This window comes from Callionymus lyra, chromosome 16 (genome assembly GCF_982586985.1).
Source record: "Callionymus lyra chromosome 16, fCalLyr1.hap1.1, whole genome shotgun sequence".
Classification (NCBI taxonomy): Eukaryota; Metazoa; Chordata; class Actinopteri; order Syngnathiformes; family Callionymidae; genus Callionymus; species Callionymus lyra.
Window position 1 is genome coordinate 22,409,314 of NC_141833.1, and position 20,381 is coordinate 22,429,694.

A 20,381-nucleotide genomic window follows, 5' to 3' on the forward strand; every position below is an offset into this window, starting at 1 on the left:
CACGCCCGATAAACGATGGATCAGAGAACTTTGGTTCAACCGTCCACCCTTGATGAACAGAGAAAGCACTGTGAGAGCGCAGACCACTGCCAAGACACCCATTTCCATCCATTTTGACGTTTTTCTTATATTTACACACATTCTGTTCTATCTTGAAGTATCGTAGCTTGTGGATGAAACCCTGAAGCTCAGAGGGATCCCTCAAAATATGTTTGGATTCCTTGTGTTCATCATCATCATCATTATCATCATCATCATCATCATTTCCTGAAAACTTCAATGAAATCCGTCAACGATCACTTGACCTCCTTGAGGTTATTATTCCGGCCTCAACTCGAGAATCGTTCACTGAAAAGTGTTTTTTTTTGTCAAGAAACACGAGCTATTGTGATACTTTGAGTGCGAGAACAAAGACTTCTGACAGCGTCCAGAGGGATCGAACCATTTACGAGATCCCGTCGAGTTGCCGGGAGCCGTGTTGCACTTCAATCACTGCCTTGTTGCCTTTGAACACTACACCCCTGTCAACAACCGTGTTACTCACCGCAACTGTGTGTGTGTGTGTGTGTTAATGTGTGTTTATTTTCCACGCAAAAGTGTGCGAGGACTCGAAGAGATCACAGATCGAAAAAAAACTGAGAAGAACAAACACGTCGCCTAAGAGCGAAATCTCGGACTTAACGTTTCCAGTTTCCAAACTTAGCTCTCGACTCGGATCCAGATTCAGAAAACACAACTGGATTATTCGGCTCAGAATTTAGGCTCCAATTTCACGTTATTAGAAAAGGATTTATAATAAATTCTTGAGGCGTTCTGGCGAAAACAGCGCTCCATTTTGCGGAACCAAATAGGTAACCTAGCGAGAAGCATCCGGTGCTACGAAGACACCAGGATGACGCTATCGGTCAATCAATCTCGATGGGACCGAATCGTCGGGAAAAGTCGGGAGTGGATCAAACTGCTGTGATCTGAGTGAGGCAGAGGTCGTTAGAGTCCTCCCAGCCGTGGTGGTTCGGGGTCCGGTCCATAGCTAGTCATACGGCCCTTCCATGCCTGGAGTCGCCCCGGCCCTCGGTAGGACACGAGTGGTCCCGAATGGTGGTCCTCACCCGGCTCACGCCCTGGCAGTCGCGCCCCTTCGCCCCCGGACAGCAGAAGTCCCGGAAGCACCTCTTGAAGTTCTCGTCCAGGAAGCCGTACAGGATGGGGTTGAGGCTGCTGTTGGTGTAGCCCAGCGCCACGCAGAAGAAGTAGGCGGCCATCACCGAGGTGGTCTCGGAGACGTCGGACAGGGCCTTGATCAGGATGAAGATGTGGATGGGCGTCCAGCACACCACGAAGGCGGCCACCACCACCAGCACCAGGCGGGTGATCCGTCGCAGGTTGCGGTCCTTCTCGCGCGAGCCGGACAGCAGGCGGACGCTCTTCAGGCGAAGGACCATCAGGGTGTAACACACGGTGATGATGACGACGGGAGCCACGAAGCCGAAGATGAAGACGCAGATCTTCATCAGGGTGTCCCAGTAGGTGTAGGGTTCGGGGAACTGTAGAGCACATTCAGTTGTTCCTGCACAGAAGAAGAGACAATGACATACAGACCTTTCAAAGGCTCGTAAGAAGGGTTTGTGTCGCCCTCTGAGGAGGATAAGTCCGGAACTGATGAACTATAAGGTGCATCGGACTATAAGGTATTCCTTCCTTCACTTTCGTAGAATTGATTGAGTAACTGATTGACTTAAGTTTTAAAATCCACTTCGTAACCATCGCTGTGTCTCAAATTCCACACTTCTCTAAGTGCACTGCTCTACAGTACACTGTCGTAGTGCTTAAATTTGGACAGTGTAGTACTGTCTCAACTCAAACTGCCCTTTAAACTTTCAGAAATGACTCGACAGCTTCTTCTTCTACTACTTTTTAACACTTTGCGACTGGCTGTTGGAACACTATCATCAACACTTTTCTCCAATTGAAACAAGTTATTAAGTTGTGTTTCATTGTGTTATTATTGTTGTTGTGTTGTTTTGTGTTAAAAATAATTGTTTTCTCTGGACATTTGCGTCAGTATCTGCTCCGAAGACGCGTCGTCAGTGACGTAGCTTCAGTTTAGCTTCAGTTTAGCTTCAGTCAACGTCACTAAGATGGAGGACGTTGAGGGTGGAAAGTGTTAATCGATACACACTCAGTTTTCTGGCCATGTGAGTGCTCATTGTGCACTACATTTTCTTAAGTGTAAGTGCCCGATCTGGGACACACCCCATATCTCTTTATAGGGGCCATTTTGGCTCCTCATACACACCATAATATGTGTTGAAGCACCAATTACGTAAAGTCTACCAAGCCTTGTGTAGCTTTGTATCTTAAGTCATACTCACACATGAATACAGTATTGTGTACCACACACATCAGTTTTAGAGGTAAGTGTGCAAGACCAGAATCGATACAGGAAGTGCACGGAATTGTAAACCACACGGTCCATCTGTGAGAAAATCCAATGATCCTAATGATGCGACTTTAGTCCGAGAAATCTGTCGATGGATTAATGACTTTATGTGACAGACATGAAGCCGAAGCTGAGCCTTCTTTCTTCCTCGCACCTACTATGTAATATGATAGTAGCTCACATGTATATTTTACTAAATACCCAAACGTACACCGTACCACATTCATGCCTCACTGACCAGGTCAGTTCGGTTCTTTGACTGACAGCACTGGGACCGTTTCACCCTCAAACTATTGGATAACCTGGTCAACGACATGAGCCTCTTCGCCTTCAGCCGATAAGATCATTGCTATGTTCTAACGACGTCCTAATCCTGGGTGTTAACCCTCGAAGAGCTGGGGTGGTGTGACCCAACCAGTCGAGCTCAGACAGTGGAACCAATCCGATGAAGTGGACGTTGATTCGTTGACTCATTTGTGCTCGACAAAAAAAACACACAACCCTCGAGGACCGAGTTCGACGCATCTGTTCTTGATTGTGTAGATTAAATGGATTTGGGGAACTGATGCTGGTGCTGGTTCTGGTACTGGGGTCCGCTCTCTCTAGTTCAGACTCCTTACGAGGCGACACAAAACTCATTTGACCAAAGATTAAGAGCCTTGAACTGAAGAACCTTTTGTAACTCATCGCTCTTTCATAAAAGACACAAGCAGTGACTCAGAATCTCGCCTTTCGGATGAACCTGTGGTCCTTGATCTGTGGGTGACAACGACTCGCTTTGAATTTTTTCCTTGTTCCCCTTAAACATCTCAATTATCGGAGACCGAGGGCGCCGTCTCCAGCCCCGGGTCCAGGTCCACGGCTAATGAAGCGGCAAACAGTGGCAGGTGGAGCCGACGCAGTGTCAAGTCGTCTTGTCCTCGCCCTCGGAATCGCCTCCAATTAGAACCGGCTCCGGTTGACCTTTAGAGCCGGCGGCCCCTTACCTCGACCGAGCTGTCCGAGCCAGGGGCATGTGAGGGGGGGGGGGGGGGTCGTCGAGACAGATCCGGACGGATGCTCATTAATGAGGCGGCGCCGGAGTTCCTTTAAACGGAGGTCACTTCCTCTATTTATGCAAAACGTTTCCTGATATCTTTGTCTTTTTTAACCAACTTACTTCAGGTTTATTGATCCATGAAACACAATCCATGGATCATAATAAATAGCTAGCGATGCAATGCTAGTGATGCTATGTTAGCCAATGCTAGGGATGCTATGTAAGTAAGTACGTAAGTAAGTAAAGGTTATTTATAAAGCGTCTTTCTAGAACAGTTTCACAAATTAGTCAATGCTATCGCGATGCTATGTTAGCCAATGCTAGGGATGCTATGTAAGTAAGTACTTAAGTAAGTAAAGGTTATTTATAAAGCGTCTTTCTAGAACAGTTTCGAAAATTAGTCAATGCTATCGCAATGCTATGTTAGCCAATGCTAGGGATGCTATGTAAGTAAGTACTTAAGTAAGTAAAGGTTATTTATAAAGCGTCTTTCTAGAACAGTTTCAAAAATTAGTCAATGCTATCGCGATGCTATGTTAGCCAATGCTAGGGATGCTATGTAAGTAAGTACGTAAGTAAGTAAAGGTTATTTATAAAGCGTCTTTCTAGAACAGTTTCACAAATTAGTCAATGCTATCGCGATGCTATGTTAGCCAATGCTAGGGATGCTATGTAAGTAAGTACTTAAGTAAGTAAAGGTTATTTATAAAGCGTCTTTCTAGAACAGTTTCAAAAATTAGTCAATGCTATCGCAATGCTATGTTAGCCAATGCTAGGGATGCTATGTAAGTAAGTACTTAAGTAAGTAAAGGTTATTTATAAAGCGTCTTTCTAGAACAGTTTCAAAAATTAGTCAATGCTATCGCGATGCTATGTTAGCCAATGCTAGGGATGCTATGTAAGTAAGTACTTAAGTAAGTAAAGGTTATTTATAGCGTCTTTCTAGAACAGTTTCAAAAATTAGTCAATGCTATCGCGATGCTATGTTAGCCAATGCTAGGGATGCTATGTAAGTAAGTACGTAAGTAAGTAAAGGTTATTTATAAAGCGTCTTTCTAGAACAGTTTCAAAAATTAGTCAATGCTATCGCGATGCTATGTTAGCCAATGCTAGGGATGCTATGTAAGTAAGTACTTAAGTAAGTAAAGGTTATTTATAAAGCGTCTTTCTAGAACAGTTTCAAAAATTAGTCAATGCTATCGCGATGCTATGTTAGCCAATGCTAGGGATGCTATGTAAGTAAGTACTTAAGTAAGTAAAGGTTATTTATAAAGCGTCTTTCTAGAACAGTTTCAAAAATTAGTCAATGCTATCGCGATGCTATGTTAGCCAATGCTAGGGATGCTATGTAAGTAAGTACTTAAGTAAGTAAAGGTTATTTATAAAGCGTCTTTCTAGAACAGTTTCAAAAATTAGTCAATGCTATCGCGATGCTATGTTAGCCAATGCTAGGGATGCTATGTAAGTAAGTACTTAAGTAAGTAAAGGTTATTTATAAAGCGTCTTTCTAGAACAGTTTCAAAAATTAGTCAATGCTATCGCGATGCTATGTTAGCCAATGCTAGGGATGCTATGTAAGTAAGTACTTAAGTAAGTAAAGGTTATTTATAAAGCGTCTTTCTAGAACAGTTTCAAAAATTAGTCAATGCTATCGCGATGCTATGTTAGCCAATGCTAGGGATGCTATGTAAGTAAGTACTTAAGTAAGTAAAGGTTATTTATAAAGCGTCTTTCTAGAACAGTTTCAAAAATTAGTCAATGCTATCGCGATGCTATGTTAGCCAATGCTAGTGATGCGATGTTAGCTAATGCTAGTTATGCTATTTTAGCCAAAGCTAGTTGTGATGCTATGTAAGCCAATGCTGGTGATGCTATGTTAGACAATGATATGTTAGACAATGCTAGTGATGCTATGTTATATAGATTTAAACGTATTAATTCAAGTATTAATTGAGGTATTATGATATATCATTAAGGCAAATGAAGATGTTTTGATGATTCTATGGAAGTCCGTCAGTGTTACAACTTTGTTGATATTTTAAAATATATTTATTAATAATTATAAAAAAAATTGATTTTATTTACAAGATACTTTCAAATCACATAGATTTTAAAAAAGACGACAGTAAGACAGGAGTTAAAAAAACAGAGTTAAAGTAAATAAACCTGTTTTAAAATGTGTTTTAACTGAATTTTAAAAATAATGTTTAACGTTAGTTATTGTTTCAAATGTTCGAGTTCCATCCAAGCATTGAATTAAATATTAATTGAAATGTTGAATTTGTTTTTTACGCAGAATTTTACATTTTAATTCCACTAACAAAAAAGTAAATGTTCGTAATCTAATGTTTTTTATATTGATAGTCTTTAAAATGTAATATTCAGTAAAAAACTTGGGAAATATAAAAAAAACAACATTTGATCCTAAATCATAAACGAACAAACTTGTATTTAAATAATGTATTATAATATATGAATAGCTAAAAAATACATTAATATGCAAACTAAGGTTTCCTGCGTCTGAGACCGAGAACGACGTTCCTTGAGGTCTTTGATCCAGAAAGACTCGATAAAACTCTTTTAAAACGAACGTGTCGAACGAAACGACCTTCAGACACAAAAGACGATAATGACGAGTTTATACATCGCTGTGGGCGGAGAAGATGTAAACTATGATCTTCTCAGGATCTGTGCACAGAAACCTTGGTTTCTATCATCTCCTCAAAGCATGTGATCCGGGGCTGAGGAGGAACTCAAAGACTCGCAACAACAAAGTCCGATGATAACGGACAATGTGTGCTTTTCCTCGGAGCTCCGTCTTCAGAGAACACTTGAGCACGGAGTTCGTTTCCTGCCTCAGACTCGAGGTCATCGTGAGCCGCAGACTCTCCTGACACTGAGGACCTTCAAGAATGAACTGGAAAAACATCATTTTATCGAACTCCACTGTCTTTTCTCTTCCTAATTCTTTATCTTTTCACAGTTTTTGGTTGCATTTGAAATTGTGCCGCGACGCATCTTCAAGTGATTTATGGATCCAGATGGAAATTCAGATCCAAACAACATGTCTAGTTTTTGTCCTGCTGTCAACATCCGTTTTTGAGTTATTTTGATGACAGATTTATGGAAATATATCATCGATGGTTGAATGAACATTTTTATATATTGAAACTTGAAGGTGTGAGAAGCATTTGAGTATTTTTGTTGAATAATTAAATGTAGTTATTTATATATTGAAAGGTTGAATTTTGTTGTTAATAAATTATTTTTTTTAAAAAGGAACATTTAAATTAGATGTTTGATACATAAAGAGTTTGATCATTAAATTCAAATAATTAAAACAGTTAATGTTTTCAATTAAATATGTTTTAATACGTTAGCCAATGCTAGTGATGCTATGTTAGCCAACGCTATAATTAAAAATATATGCTAGCAATGCAATGTTAGCCAGTGCTATATTAGCCAATGCTATAATTAAATATATGCTAGCAATGCAATGTTAGCCAATGCTAGTGATGCTATGTTAGCTAATTCTATACTTTAAAATATATGCTAGCAATGCAATGCTAGCCAATGCAAGCGATGCTATGTAAGTAAGTACATAAGTAAGTAAAGGTTATTTATAAAGCGCCTTTCTAGAACAGTGTCAAAAATAAGCCAATGCTAGCGATGCTATGTTAGCCAATGCTAGTGATGCTATGTTAACCAATGCTAGCTATGCTATATTAGCCAAAGCTAGCTGTGCTATGTTAGCCAATGGTTGTGATGCTAAGTGAGCCAATGCTAGTGATGCTATGTTAGCCAATGATATGTTAGCCAATGCTAGTGATGCTATGTTAGCCAATGCTAGTGATGCTATATTAGCCAATGCTAGCTATGCTATGTTAGCCAAAGCTAGCTGTGCTATGTTAGCCAATGGTTTTGATGCCATGTAAGCCAATGCTAGTGATGCTATGTTAGCCAATGCTAGTGATGCTATGTTAGCCAATAATAGCTATGCTATGTTAGCCAAAGCTAGCTGTGCTATGTTAGCCAATGGTTGTGATGCTATGTAAGCCAATGCTAGTGATGCTATGTTAGCCAATGACATGTTAGCCAATGCTAGTGATGCTACGTTAGCCAATGATATGTTAACCAATGCTAGTGATGCTATGTTAGCCAATGGTAACAACAACAAATTTAATTTTGTGTAGTTGAAGTTGTTTTATGACTGAAATATATCAATAAAATAATTTCAACATTTAAAAAGTTAAATTCAAACATAAATAATCTGAACATATACTTTAGTCACCAAATCGTATCCAGGAATTGTTCACAACAGTTACTACATGATTATTACCGTTGTTGGTCTTGGTGCTGCCCAGGATCATGGCGGGGATCCCGGCGGCGGAGGACAGAACCCAGATGACCACGTTGATGATCTTGGCCTTGACGGGGGTGCGGAAGTCCAGGGCCTTGACGGGGTGACACACGGCGATGTAGCGATCCACGCTCATCATGGTCAGCGTGAAGATGCTGGTGAACATGTTGTAGTAGTCGATGGAGATGAACACCTTGCAGGCCAGCTGGCCGAAGGGCCAGGAGCTCAGCAGGTAGTCGGTGCTCTGGAAGGGCATGGTGGTGGTGACCAGGGCGTCGGCCACGGCCAGGTTGAAGATGTAGATGTTGGTGGCCGTCTTCATCTTGGTGTACCTGAAACCACGAGTAACACTTTGAACCGTCGTCACAGAAGCTGTTTGATACACGTTTATTACCACGTAAATCAACGCGTCGGGACAAAACGAGGGAACGATCTGACGATAATGAAGGTGTTCGTTCGTTCGCTTTAGAGTCGCTGGAGCCCGTCCCAGCTACTCGGGGTGAGAGACAACCCTGGAACAATGGGATCTGATTGCGTTTCCGGGAGGTGGGAGGTCAGAGTTCACACGTACCTGATACGATTTATCGGAAAAGAGATTTCTGGTTTTTGAGACTAAAATATAGATATTTTTGTCTTTTTTTAACCAACTTACATCAGATTTATTGATCCATGAAACACAATCCATGGATTATACTTCATAAAAACTGTTGTATATTTAAAAAAAAACATATTTATTTAAACGTATTAATTCAAGTAGTAATTGAGTTTTTTTAATATATATTATTAATGCAAATTAAGATGTTTTGATGATTCTATGGACAGTTTTGTATCCGTATATTACATATTTAATAAAAAGAAATTAAAGTTCAATCTTAAAATATATATTAATAATTATAATAATAATAATTAGTTTTATGTACAAGACGTCTTTCAAAACACATAGAGTTAAAAAGACGACAGTAAGACAGGAGTTATAAAAGTAAAGAAAAGTACTTATGTTAAAATGTTTTTTTTAAGAAATACAAAACATTAAATTATAAAACCAAAGTTAAAGTAAATAAGGCTGTTTTAAAAATGTGTTTTAGCTGAATTTTAAAAATAATGTTTAATGTGTGTTATTGTTTCAAATGTTCGAGTTCCATCCAAACATTGAATTAAATATTAATTGAAATGTTGAATTTGTTAGTTTTTAATAATTGAATTACAAAATGTAATTTTTGTTTTACACAGAATTTTACATTTTAATTCCACTAATAAAAAAGTAAATGTTGGTAATTAATTTTTATTTTATTTTGATAGTCTTTTAAATGTAATAGTCAGTAAAAAACTTTGGAAATATTAAAACCAACATTCGAAACTAAATCATAAATGAACAAACTTATATTTAAATAATGTATTATAATATATGAACAAATCAATGAAAATAAATAAATAAATAAATATGAAAACTAGTGTTGGAAAATATATATATATATATTGTAACTATTGCCATATTAAACTTTAGGTAAAGAACAAAACCAACATAAAGACATTAGACTCTTGTAACATCTGATGTTATTATTACTTAGCGTTGAGAACTACAGGAAGTCGCGAGGGTCAAACTAAGTGGTGGATGTTAAATAATTAAAATTAAATTGTTGTTATGAATAAATATTTGAGTTTAACTAGACAAAAAATTAAAATAAACGAGCATCAAAGAGAAAACAAAATCGTTAAACCGTGATATATTCTCATGTTTGTTGACGATCGACCCTCGCGTTAACATCGTGGACCTCAAAAGGCCCCCGCCCCTCCCCTCACGTCTGGACACCCGTTGTAAATATTGACAATAAAGTTCTGATCAGAAGAATCGATGGACGAACATCTGACCTGATGATGACGAACATGACCAGACAGTTGCCCACCAAGCCCACCACGAACACGAGCGAGTACACGGCCACGATGATGGGGATCAGGGGCGACATGGGCTCCTCCGCCGCCCAGGTTCCGTTCATGGGCTCGGCGGCTCCGGACTGCCAGGAGGTTCCGTTCATGGGTTCGGCGGGTCCGAGCTGCCAGGACGTGAAGTTCGGGCTGCACTCCTCGTCCGGCTGCGTGCAGATGGAGATCACACCGCTGTCCATGGTTCCGAGTCCAGAGGTGGGTCCAGAGGTGGGTCCGGAGGTGGGTCCAGAGGTGGGTCCGGTCCAGGGCGCGGAGACGAAGGTTCCGGACGAGCTCGTGTTCAGGTTGTGAGATGATGAAAAAAAACAAAACAAATGATGACAAAAATGTTGAACTGACGTCGATAAACGTGCAGAGAAGAATGAATGAGAGGAGAAGGTGCGCGTCCGTGCGCGTCTGTGCGCGCGCTGGAGTGTGAGTCCGTCCTCAGACGTGAGAGGCAGCAGCGCAACAACTGCGTGTTTAAAGGTGTATCATAAACACACCTTCAACTACACAACATTCAACACAACAACACATTTAATAATAAGAGTGTGTTTAAAGGTTTAGCAGAGTATCATGAACACACCTTCAACTACACAACATTCAACACAACAACACATTTAATAATAAGAGTGTGTTTAAAGGTTTAGCAGAGTATCATGAACACACCTTCAACTACACAACATTCAACACAACAACACATTGAATAATAAGAGTGTGTTTAAAGGTTTAACAGAGTATCACGAACACACCTTCAACTACACAACATTCAACACAACAACACATTGAATAATAATAGTGTGTTTAAAGGTTTAACAGAGTATCATGAACACACCTTCAACTACACAACATTCAACACAACAACACATTTAATAATAAGAGTGTGTTTAAAGGTGTATCATGAACACACCTTCAACTACACAACATTCAACACAACAACACATTTAATAATAAGAGTGTGTTTAAAGGTTTAGCAGAGTATCATGAACACACCTTCAACTACACAACATTCAACACAACAACACATTTAATAATAAGAGTGTGTTTAAAGGTGTATCATGAACACACCTTCAACGACACAACATTCAACACAACAACACATTTAATAATAAGAGTGTGTTTAAAGGTGTATCATGAGCACACCTTCAACTACACAACATTCAACACAACAACACATTGAATAAGAGTGTGTTTAAAGGTGTATCATGAACACACCTTCAACTACACAACATTCAACACTACAACACATTGAATAATAAGAGGGTGTTTTAAGGTGTAACAGAATATCATGAACACACCTTCAACTACACAACAACACAACAACACATTGAATAATAAGAGGGTGTTTTAAGGTGTAACAGAATATCATGAACACCCAGCTCGGGCTCTGAGGTCTGTGGATCAGAATCTACTTATGGTTCCACGCACACGGCTCAGGACCAGAGGAGAGAAATCTTTTCAGGCTGTTGCTCCTAAGCTTTGGAACGATCTTCTCTCTCTTTGCTCTTGATGATCTACTGACTCCTTTAAGAAACATCTTAAGACGTTTTTATTTGTTCAGGCTTTTCCTTGAATTTCTCGAACTCCTGTGTTGTTCTCGGTGTTGTCTTGATCTTTGAAGTATGTACTGTTTTGAGTATTGTTTTGATTGTTAAAGCGCTTTGTGACCCTGGTCTCGAAAAGCGCTATATAAATATATATTACTTACTTACTTACTTACTTACACCTTCAACTACACAACAACACAACAACACATTGGATAATAAGAGTGTGTTTAAAGGTGTAACAGAGTATCATAAACACACCTTAAACAACACATCATTCAACACAACAACACATTGAATAATAAGAGTGTGTTTAAAGGTGTAACAGTATCATGAACACACCTATAACTACACAACATTCAACACGACAACTCATTGAATAATAAGAGTGTGTTTACAATGTACCAGAGTATCATGAACACACCTTCAACTACACAACTTTCAACACAACAACACTCAAATCACGCCTGTCTTCTGTGAAGCTGACAGCAATGCATTGTTGCGATTTTTCATTGACAAAATTAAATTGATCAAAGAGAAAATCTCTCCCCCTTTGTTTGGAACCCCTACTGTCTCTGAGCCCATCTCCTCCTCTTGGTCCTCCTTCACTGCTGTATCTTTGGGTGACATTTCGGCACTAGTGAACAAGATGAAACCCTCCTCTTGCTCAGATGACCTCCTTCCTTGTAGGCTTTTTATCAAAGTATTTGATGTAATTGGCCCCTGGGTTACCAATATGGTGAACCTCTCCCTTTCCACAGGGGTTTTTCCCAATGCATTTAAACATGCCATTGTGGAGCCTCTGCTCAAAAAACCAGGCTTAGACCCAACTGACCTCAGTAATTTCAGGCCTATTTCTAAGCTCCCTTTCTTGTCCAAGAGCTTGGAGAAGGTGGTGTCTGAGCAGCTGTTCCTGGATCAGAGCGACATCCATGAGAAGTTTCAGTCTGGCTTCCGTAAACATCTACGGAGACAGCTTTATTGAAAGTGTCCAGTGACATCATGATGTCGGCTGACTCTGGTAAATTCACTGTTCTGGTTCTCTTGGATCTGTCGTCAGCCTTTGACACAGTTGATCACCAGATCCTGCTGAGAAGACTAAGGGATGAAGTGGGACTGTCTGGGTCTGTGTTAGAATGGTTCTCATCTTACCTTTCTGGGCGCAGTTTTAGTGTATCTGCCAATCAAATGAGGTCTGAATCGGCAGATCTGATGTGTGGAGTCCCTCAAGGTTCTGTCCTTGGTCCTTTATTGTTTTTGCTGTACTTGATTCCCCTCGGTAAAATCATTCAGAGATTTCCTGATGTTTCTGATCACATTTTTGCTGATGACATCCAGGTCTACTGCTCTTTTGATCCAACTGAGCCCCGGAGGCTGAACTTAGTCAATTGTTGCTAGAAATAAAACAATGAGTGAAAACACTTTGCAGCTAAATGTGGACAAAACTGAAACTCTGGTGATTGTTGATGATGATAAGATTCCAGGGTTGAGTCAGTACTTGGGTGACTTAGGTCAGTCTGTCAAACTGAGCCTGAGAAACCTGGGTGTTGTATTTGATAAAGACATGTCTCTTGTTCGACACTGAAGAAAACTGACCAGAAACTGTTTCCTTCAACTGAGAAAAATCTATAAACTTAGGAAAATGTTGTCACAACATGATCTGGATCTTAAATCCATGTGTTTGTTTCTTCTCGCCTGGACTATTGTAACAGTTTGTTTTCATGTCTAAACCAGAAGGATGTGTCTCGCCTGCAATTCATACAAAACACTGAGAATTATGAGCCGCTCTAGTAGAAGAACTCACATTTCTCCTTCAAACTCTTCACTGGCTTCCAGTTTCTTTCAGGATTATTTTAAAATTCTGGTTCTTACTTTCAGATCTATTCATGGTCAGACCTTCCATCAGTGATCTGATCCAGACTTACACCCCAGTTCGGGCTCTGAGGTTCAGGACCCAGAGGAGAACACATTGAATAATAAGAGGGTATTTAAAGGTGTAACAGAATATCATAAACACACCTTCAACTACACAACATTAAAAACAACACATTGAATAATCATAGTGTGTTTACAATGTATCAAAGTATCATGAACACACCTTTAACTACACAACATTCAATACAACAACACATTTAATAACAAGAGTAAATAAGTAAGTAAGTAAAACGCTAACATACCATCAGTAGTTTTAGCTAACATACCATCACTAGCATTGGCTTACATAGTATAGCTAGCATTAGCTAACATAACATCATTAGCATTGGCTTAAATAGTATAGCTAGCATTAGTTAACATAACATCATTAGCATTGGTTTTCATGGTATAGCTAGCACTAGCTAACATAGCACCACTATCATTGGCTAACATAGCATCACTAGCATTAGCTAAAAAAAACATCATTAGCATTGGCTAAAATAGCATTACTAGCATTGGCTAACATAGCATCACTAGTTTTAGCTAACATAGCATAACTAGCATTGGCTAACATAGCATCACTAGTTTTAGCTAACATAGCATAACTAGCATTGGCTAACATAGCATCACTAGTTTAAGCTAACATAGCATCACTAGCTACATATTTATGTCACTAGCTACATAGTTATGCTAGTGACAAAATATAAGATTTAGTGTATTTTTATCTAAATTTAAAAAATCCAAACTTACAGAAACTAAAAACTTTAGTCTTGAATCTTTGAAGCGATTTCATCGTATCAGAGTCAAGTCAACAAAGTGATTTGAAGATTTAAATAGAAACAAAACATTTTCTTCATCACGTCCTGAAACAACATCTTTTATTTTCATCTCACTTGAGATAATCCTGCAGCTCAGGAAGCCCCTCTGCGCAGAAACCTCAGGAGAACCAGACTCTGTTTTTATGTCATGAAATGTTGAGACACTGCAGGAGAACCTGGAGAAATGTTTTTATTCTGCAGTAAAGAAGAATTAAAACAGATAAATCTGTCATAATATTAAACTTAAATTAAAATGTTGAAAATTTGAATTTAATGTTTTTTTAGCTAAATATATATATTAGCACTGGCATTTCATAGTAAAGCTATGCTAGCTATGCTAGCTATAGCATCACTAGTTTTAGCTAACATAGCATCACTCATTTTAGCTAACATAGCATCACTAGCATTGGCTAACATAGCATCACTAGCATTAGCTAACATGGCATCACTAGTTTTAGCTAACATAGCATCACTAGCATTGGCTAACATAGCATCACAAGTTTGAGCTAACATAGCATCACTAGTATTGGCTAACATTGCATCGCTAACATAGCATCACTAGCATTGGCTAACATAGCATCACTAGTATTGGCTAACATAGCATCACTAGCATTGGCTAACATAGCATCACAAGTTTGAGCTAACATAGCATCACCAGCATTGGCTAACATAGCATCACTAGTATTGGCTAACATAGCATCACTAGCATTGGCTAACATAGCATCACTAGCATTGGCTAACATAGCATCACAAGTTTGAGCTAACATAGCATCACTAGTATTGGCTAACATAGCATCACCAGCATTGGCTAACATAGCATCACTAGTATTGGCTAACATAGCATCACTAGCATTGGCTAACATAGCATCACTAGTTTTAGCTGAAGTGAAAACACTTTCAAAACAGAATCAATTGAATTCAATCATTTTAAAATATTCACATTTATTCATCATTTTCTCTTTTAATATTCATTTAATTCAAATGTGTTCCAAAGTAACTGTTTCTTTAAATTACTTTATTTTTATACAATATTAAATCGTCCAGTGAATATATTTATCTTCTAAAATATTTGAATATTAACTGTGTTTTTTTTCTCTTCTCTCAGCGTCTCCACGGCGACGGCAGAGAGGATTTTGAACCGTCGACATCCTCGGATTTGTATTCAGGTGGTCGCGGAGATCATCACCTTTCCTTCCACACCTCCAGATGGCGCCGCTCCCCCCCTCGGACCCCCTTCTCTCCCCCCTTCACTCCCCCCTCACCCCACCCCCCCCCCCCCCCTTCACTCCCTCGCTGACTCACTTTCCGGGTTCGACCCAAACTGTGCGTCTGGAATTCTGATGTTGAGGAACATCTGGCATCAGACGGACGAGAGGATCCTCGCTAGCAACGTCGCGCTAATGACTACATTAGAAAAAAATCATAGTTGTTACGTCTAAAAGCTTTTATCTTATATTTTTACTGATAACATTTAGCTACGTAGCGATGTTGTGCTAATGACTACATTAGAAAAATTCACAGTTTTTATGTCTAAAAGCTTTTATCTTATATTTTTACTGATTATGTTTTGCTACCTAGCAATTTTGCGCTAATGACTACAATAAAAAAAATAAAATCAGTGTTTTATGTTTAAAAGCTTTTATCTTATATTTTAACTGATTACATTTAGCTACGTAGCAATATTGTGCTAATGACTGCGTTAGAAAAATCACAGTTTTTATGTCTAAAAGATTTTATCTTGTATTTTAACTGATTATGTTTCGCTACATAGCAATGTTGCGCTAATGACTGCATTAGAAAAATCATAGTTTTTATGTCTAAAAGCTTTTATCTTATATTTTAAATGATTACATTTAGCTACGTAGCAATGTTGTGCTAATGACTGCATTAAAAAGTCAGTTTTTATGTCTCCTTTTATCCTACATTTCAGTTTATTATATTTAGCTATGTTGTACTAATGGCTACATTCAAAAATACTTTGTGTCCAAGAACCTTTATCTGATTATTTAAATTGTTTATCATTAAAATGGTAAAAAGTACAACATCCAGGTAGAAACGCAACAGGTTGAGCTGGAAGTGAACCTTTAACTTTATTGACGTGAAACAGTCGCACTAACTAACCATCAGTTCATCGTAAACTATTCCAGTTATTTGATGAGTTCCATTAATATTTACCACGTAAACCGTGAATATTCATTTAAAAAAAAGGGTTTCTTTCATCAATCTTTTGTTTTTCTGGGTCTGGACTTGTAACAAAAGACATTTTCGTAGAAATTATCAACGATAACTTCAAAGTCTAATTCTACGTTTTGTACATTTGTAATCTTTAGTTTTCATAAATAACAATAAAAGATCTAAAAACTATGTAAGAACTGAAGTTTAACATTTATTTCTTCTCTCTGGACAGTTTCAGTTTCATTCAAGTATTTTAAATCCTGTAAATACAAAGACACGTCTTGATTTGTTGGTCATAATCAGAATGCATTGTGGGTAATCGGCCTCTAAGAATCACTCGTTGAGTCTGAAGTTCGTCATTTACGGTTGAAATAAGATTTATTTTGAATCTTTTTCTGGTGTTGAAGCAGCTGATGCTGGATCTGAAGAAGCTCCGATGCCACAAAGATGCTCCTCAATGGAGTCTGACCTTTACACAGTCTAAAAATATCAGTTCGACCGTCAACTCACTCCAGACTCGCAGGTTCGACGCTCGCCGCCTCAGATCGTCTCCGTTAAACCGACGTCGTTAACTGAACGAGCAGCAGATGCAGTTTGAGACGACGACGTCTGAACATTGTTTACACAACAAAACAATGACATCAAACCACAAGAAAATCATTATTATCATGTTTTTTTTTATGTTTAAATAAAGTTCAAGGCTGTGAAACTGTTTAAATAAAGTTCAAGACTCTGAAACTGTTTAAATAAAGTTAAAATAAAGTTCAAGGCTGTGAAACTGTTTAAATAAAGTTCAAGGCTCTGAAACTGTTTAAATTAAGTTTAAATAAAGTTCAAGGCTCTGAAACTGTTTAAATTAAGTTTAAATAAAGTTCAAGGCTCTGAAACTGTTTAAATTAAGTTTAAATGAAGTTCAAGGCTCTGAAACTGTTTAAATTAAGTTTAAATAAAGTTCAAGGCTCTGAAACTGTTTAAATTAAGTTTAAATAAAGTTCAAGGCTCTGAAACTGTTTAAATTAAGTTTAAATAAAGTTCAAGGCTCTGAAACTGTTTAAATAAAGTTAAAATAAAGTTCAAGGCTCTGAAACTGTTTAAATAAAGTTCAAGGCTCTGAAACTATGTAAATAAAGTTCAAGGCTCTGAAACTGTTTAAATAAAGTTTAAATCAAGTTCAAGGCTCTGAAACTGTTTAAATAAAGTTTAAATAAAGTTCAAGGCTCTGAAACTGTTTAAATAAAGTTAAAATAAAGTTCAAGGCTGTGAAACTGTTTAAATAAAGTTTAAATAAAGTTCAAGGCTCTGAAACTGTTTAAATAAAGTTTAAGGCTCTGAAACTGTTTAAATAAAGTTCAAAGCTGTGAAACTGTTTAAATAAAGTTTAAATAAAGTTCAAGGCTCTGAAACTGTTTAAATAAAGTTTAAATCAAGTTCAAGGATCTGAAAATGTTTAAATAAAGTTTAAATAAAGTTTAAGGCTCTGAAACTGTTTAAATAAAGTTTACGGCTCTGAAGCTATTTAAATAAAGTTAAAATAAAGTTCAAGGCTCTGAAACTGTTTAAATAAAGTTAAAATAAAGTTCAAGGCTCTGAAACTGTTTAAATAAAGTTTACATAAAGTTCAAGGCTCTGAAACTGTTTAAATAAAGTTCAAGGCTCTGAAACTGTTTAAATCAGAATAATTTTTATTCATTTTAATTTTTAATTTCCATTTTTTTTACATAAATAAATCATTTTATAATTAAATAAAAAGTTTACATATTTTTTACAACCTTCACTCGATGACTTGTCGACACAAACGGTTGTGAGTCGCTGGTGAACTTGTGTTGATTTAATCACGTGTTCGTCTCCTCCACAAGGAAAGTGGGAACAAAGTGCAAAGACTCTCAAACAAGTGCTTCGAGAATAGACATGTTTTTTTACTTTAGGTCGTTGCCTTGGCAACCAATCTGTTTCCTGTGGTTGCTAGGGAGCTGCTGTTGCTACGACAAAAACACATCGTGACACTCGTCGTCGCTGCTCCGAAAATAACTGATGAAAAATAACGGGATTACCATCAGGATCCGGGAGTCTTTTGAAGAATCTTTTAAGATAAACGTGAGTAAAACCATTCAAAGGATATTGTTTTAGGTTTTGCTACAGAATGAAAGACCAGCAGCCAATCAAGAAGCAGCTCCGGGTGTTGGACCAGAACATCGTGGTGACACTGAGCTGCTTGACGGGCGGCTGGGAGCGTGTTTTTTACGATCTCGGTTCAGGTAGTTTTGTTGTGTTTTATGTTTTTTGAGGTTCTTTAATGGTTAGATTTACTTATTTTATTGATGGTTATTTGTTTTAGTGTTTTTTCAAAGTTATGTTTCATCTTAGTTTTGTTGTGTTTTATGTTTTTTGAGGTTCTTTAATGCTTAGATTTATTTATTTAATTAATTGTTATTTGTTTTTAGTGTTTTTTAAAAGTTATGTTTCATCTTAGTTTTGTTGTGTTTTATGTTTTTTGAGGTTCTTTAATGGTTAGATTTACTTATTTTATTGATGGTTATTTGTTTTTTGTGTTTTTTAAAAGTTATGTTTCATCTTAGTTTTGTTGTTTTTTTTGAGATTCTTTATTGGTTAGATTTACTTATTTTATTGATTTTTATTTCTTTTTGTGTTTTTTCAAAGTTATTTTTCATCTTAGTTTTGTTGTGTTTTATGTTTTTTGAGATTATTTAATGGTTAGATTGACTTATTTTATTATTTATTTTTGGGTATTCTTTAAGTTATTTTTCATCTTAGTTTTGTTGTGTTTTTTAAACATTTTGAAGCGATTTATTGTTTATCGGCACAATGAACAGTTTTTAGTGTTCTTTGTTGGTTGTTATTGATTTTGTTAGTTGTTGTCATGTGTGTTGTGTTTGGTCATTTCTCAAGTCATTGTCGTCACTTTTTAGTTAAATATTTGTGTTCATTGTTGAACATGTTGAGGTTTTTTGTCTCTACTTTAATTTCGTGATACAACTGATTGTCTATAAAGATTTTTTTTGTGTGTTTATTCAGTTCATTGTGTCGTTGTATTGTGAAATTAAAGTGGTATATATTAAGTCTACTACCACCTTTTAAGTTGTATATATGATATATTAAGAAAATTAAGTTGTGTAACACTTTTCTTACACAATTAAAATGATGAGGTTTTTTTTATTTTTTATTACTACATTATAAAACATTTAATTCATATACACAATATTACAGTTGTATTTACTTCAGTGCAAGTAATTGTCGTCATGTTTACAAATATTTGTGTTCATTGTTGAGCTTTAACGTCTACTTTTTTTGTGTATAAAAAACAATTGTTTTGTGTGTTTGTTCACAGTTGTACATGTGTGTGGAATCAAAGCAACACAACACAAACTGCAGTTCGAGCTCCTGTCATGAATCAAATCTTCTCAGCGACGTCGTTTGTGTCGTTGTTTGTGTCGTTGTTGTCGTCGTCTCTGGAGTTGTGTTCTTCAGGGATCATTGAAAACCAGGAACAGATGTGTTTGTTTGTGTTTGTACCTCAAGACGCTCGTGTGACTGACACGTCTGCGACACAACAAACACATCGAAAGATGTTTGTGTCGACAAAAGTTGTCGTTATAAAAAGTTGCTTCAAGTCCTGGTATCTTGTCCGAGTGTCTCCCAGACGACCAGGATCCTCAGGCCGCCCTTCAAAGCTGCAACAAGTAATATTGAAGGGGTTTGATTCTAGCTCCCCCCGGTGTTAGAACAGCGTCACTGCATGAAGGTTTGAGAGAACTCGTCATGTGACTGATGTCAGAGTTGAACCATCAAAACAAGAGTTTATTTTACGAACATCGTTACTAAACATGTGTGTGTGTGAAGCTACACACTCGCTGCTTCAAGAGAGCTCGTCCGCACATCACACGTTTATTCAGATTTATTATGAGATATTACTTATGGTCTGGAAAAGCGCTATATAAATACAAATTACTTACTTACTTATTACGTTAATTTTGAGATTAAAGTCGTATAAATTCAGTTTATTATTGGATTAAAGTCGTATAAATTCAGTTTATAATGAGGTTAAAGTCGTATAAATTCAGTTTTTAATGAGATTTAAGTCGTATAAATTCAGTTTTTAATGAGATTAAAGTCGTATAAATTCAGTTTTTAATGAGATTAAAGTCGT

General features: G+C 37.3%; 1 protein-coding gene across 1 annotated transcript; it reads right to left on the reverse strand.

Annotated features, from left to right (window-relative positions):
* Positions 1–1,034: 1,034 nt before the first annotated feature.
* oprk1 (opioid receptor, kappa 1) lies at positions 1,035–9,962 on the reverse strand. The gene is made up of 3 exons (XM_087810380.1): positions 9,709–9,962; positions 7,819–8,171; positions 1,035–1,567 (listed from the first exon to the last, which is right to left on the reverse strand). Exons 1-3 carry the CDS (start codon positions 9,960–9,962, stop codon positions 1,035–1,037), a joined length of 1,140 nt encoding a protein of 379 aa, XP_087666506.1.
* Positions 9,963–20,381: the final 10,419 nt, after the last annotated feature.

Excerpts from the sequence above, each read along its gene's own strand:
- oprk1 (XM_087810380.1), bottom strand. The coding sequence starts at position 9,962 with ATGGACAGCGGTGTGATCTCCATCTGCACGCAGCCGGACGAGGAGTGC. Across the intron at positions 8,172-9,708 it reads GTCATGTTCGTCATCATCAG|GTACACCAAGATGAAGACGG; the intron begins GTCAGATGTTCG and ends TCGTGGTTTCAG. Across the intron at positions 1,568-7,818 it reads CAGCACCAAGACCAACAACG|GAACAACTGAATGTGCTCTA; the intron begins GTAATAATCATG and ends TCTTCTGTGCAG.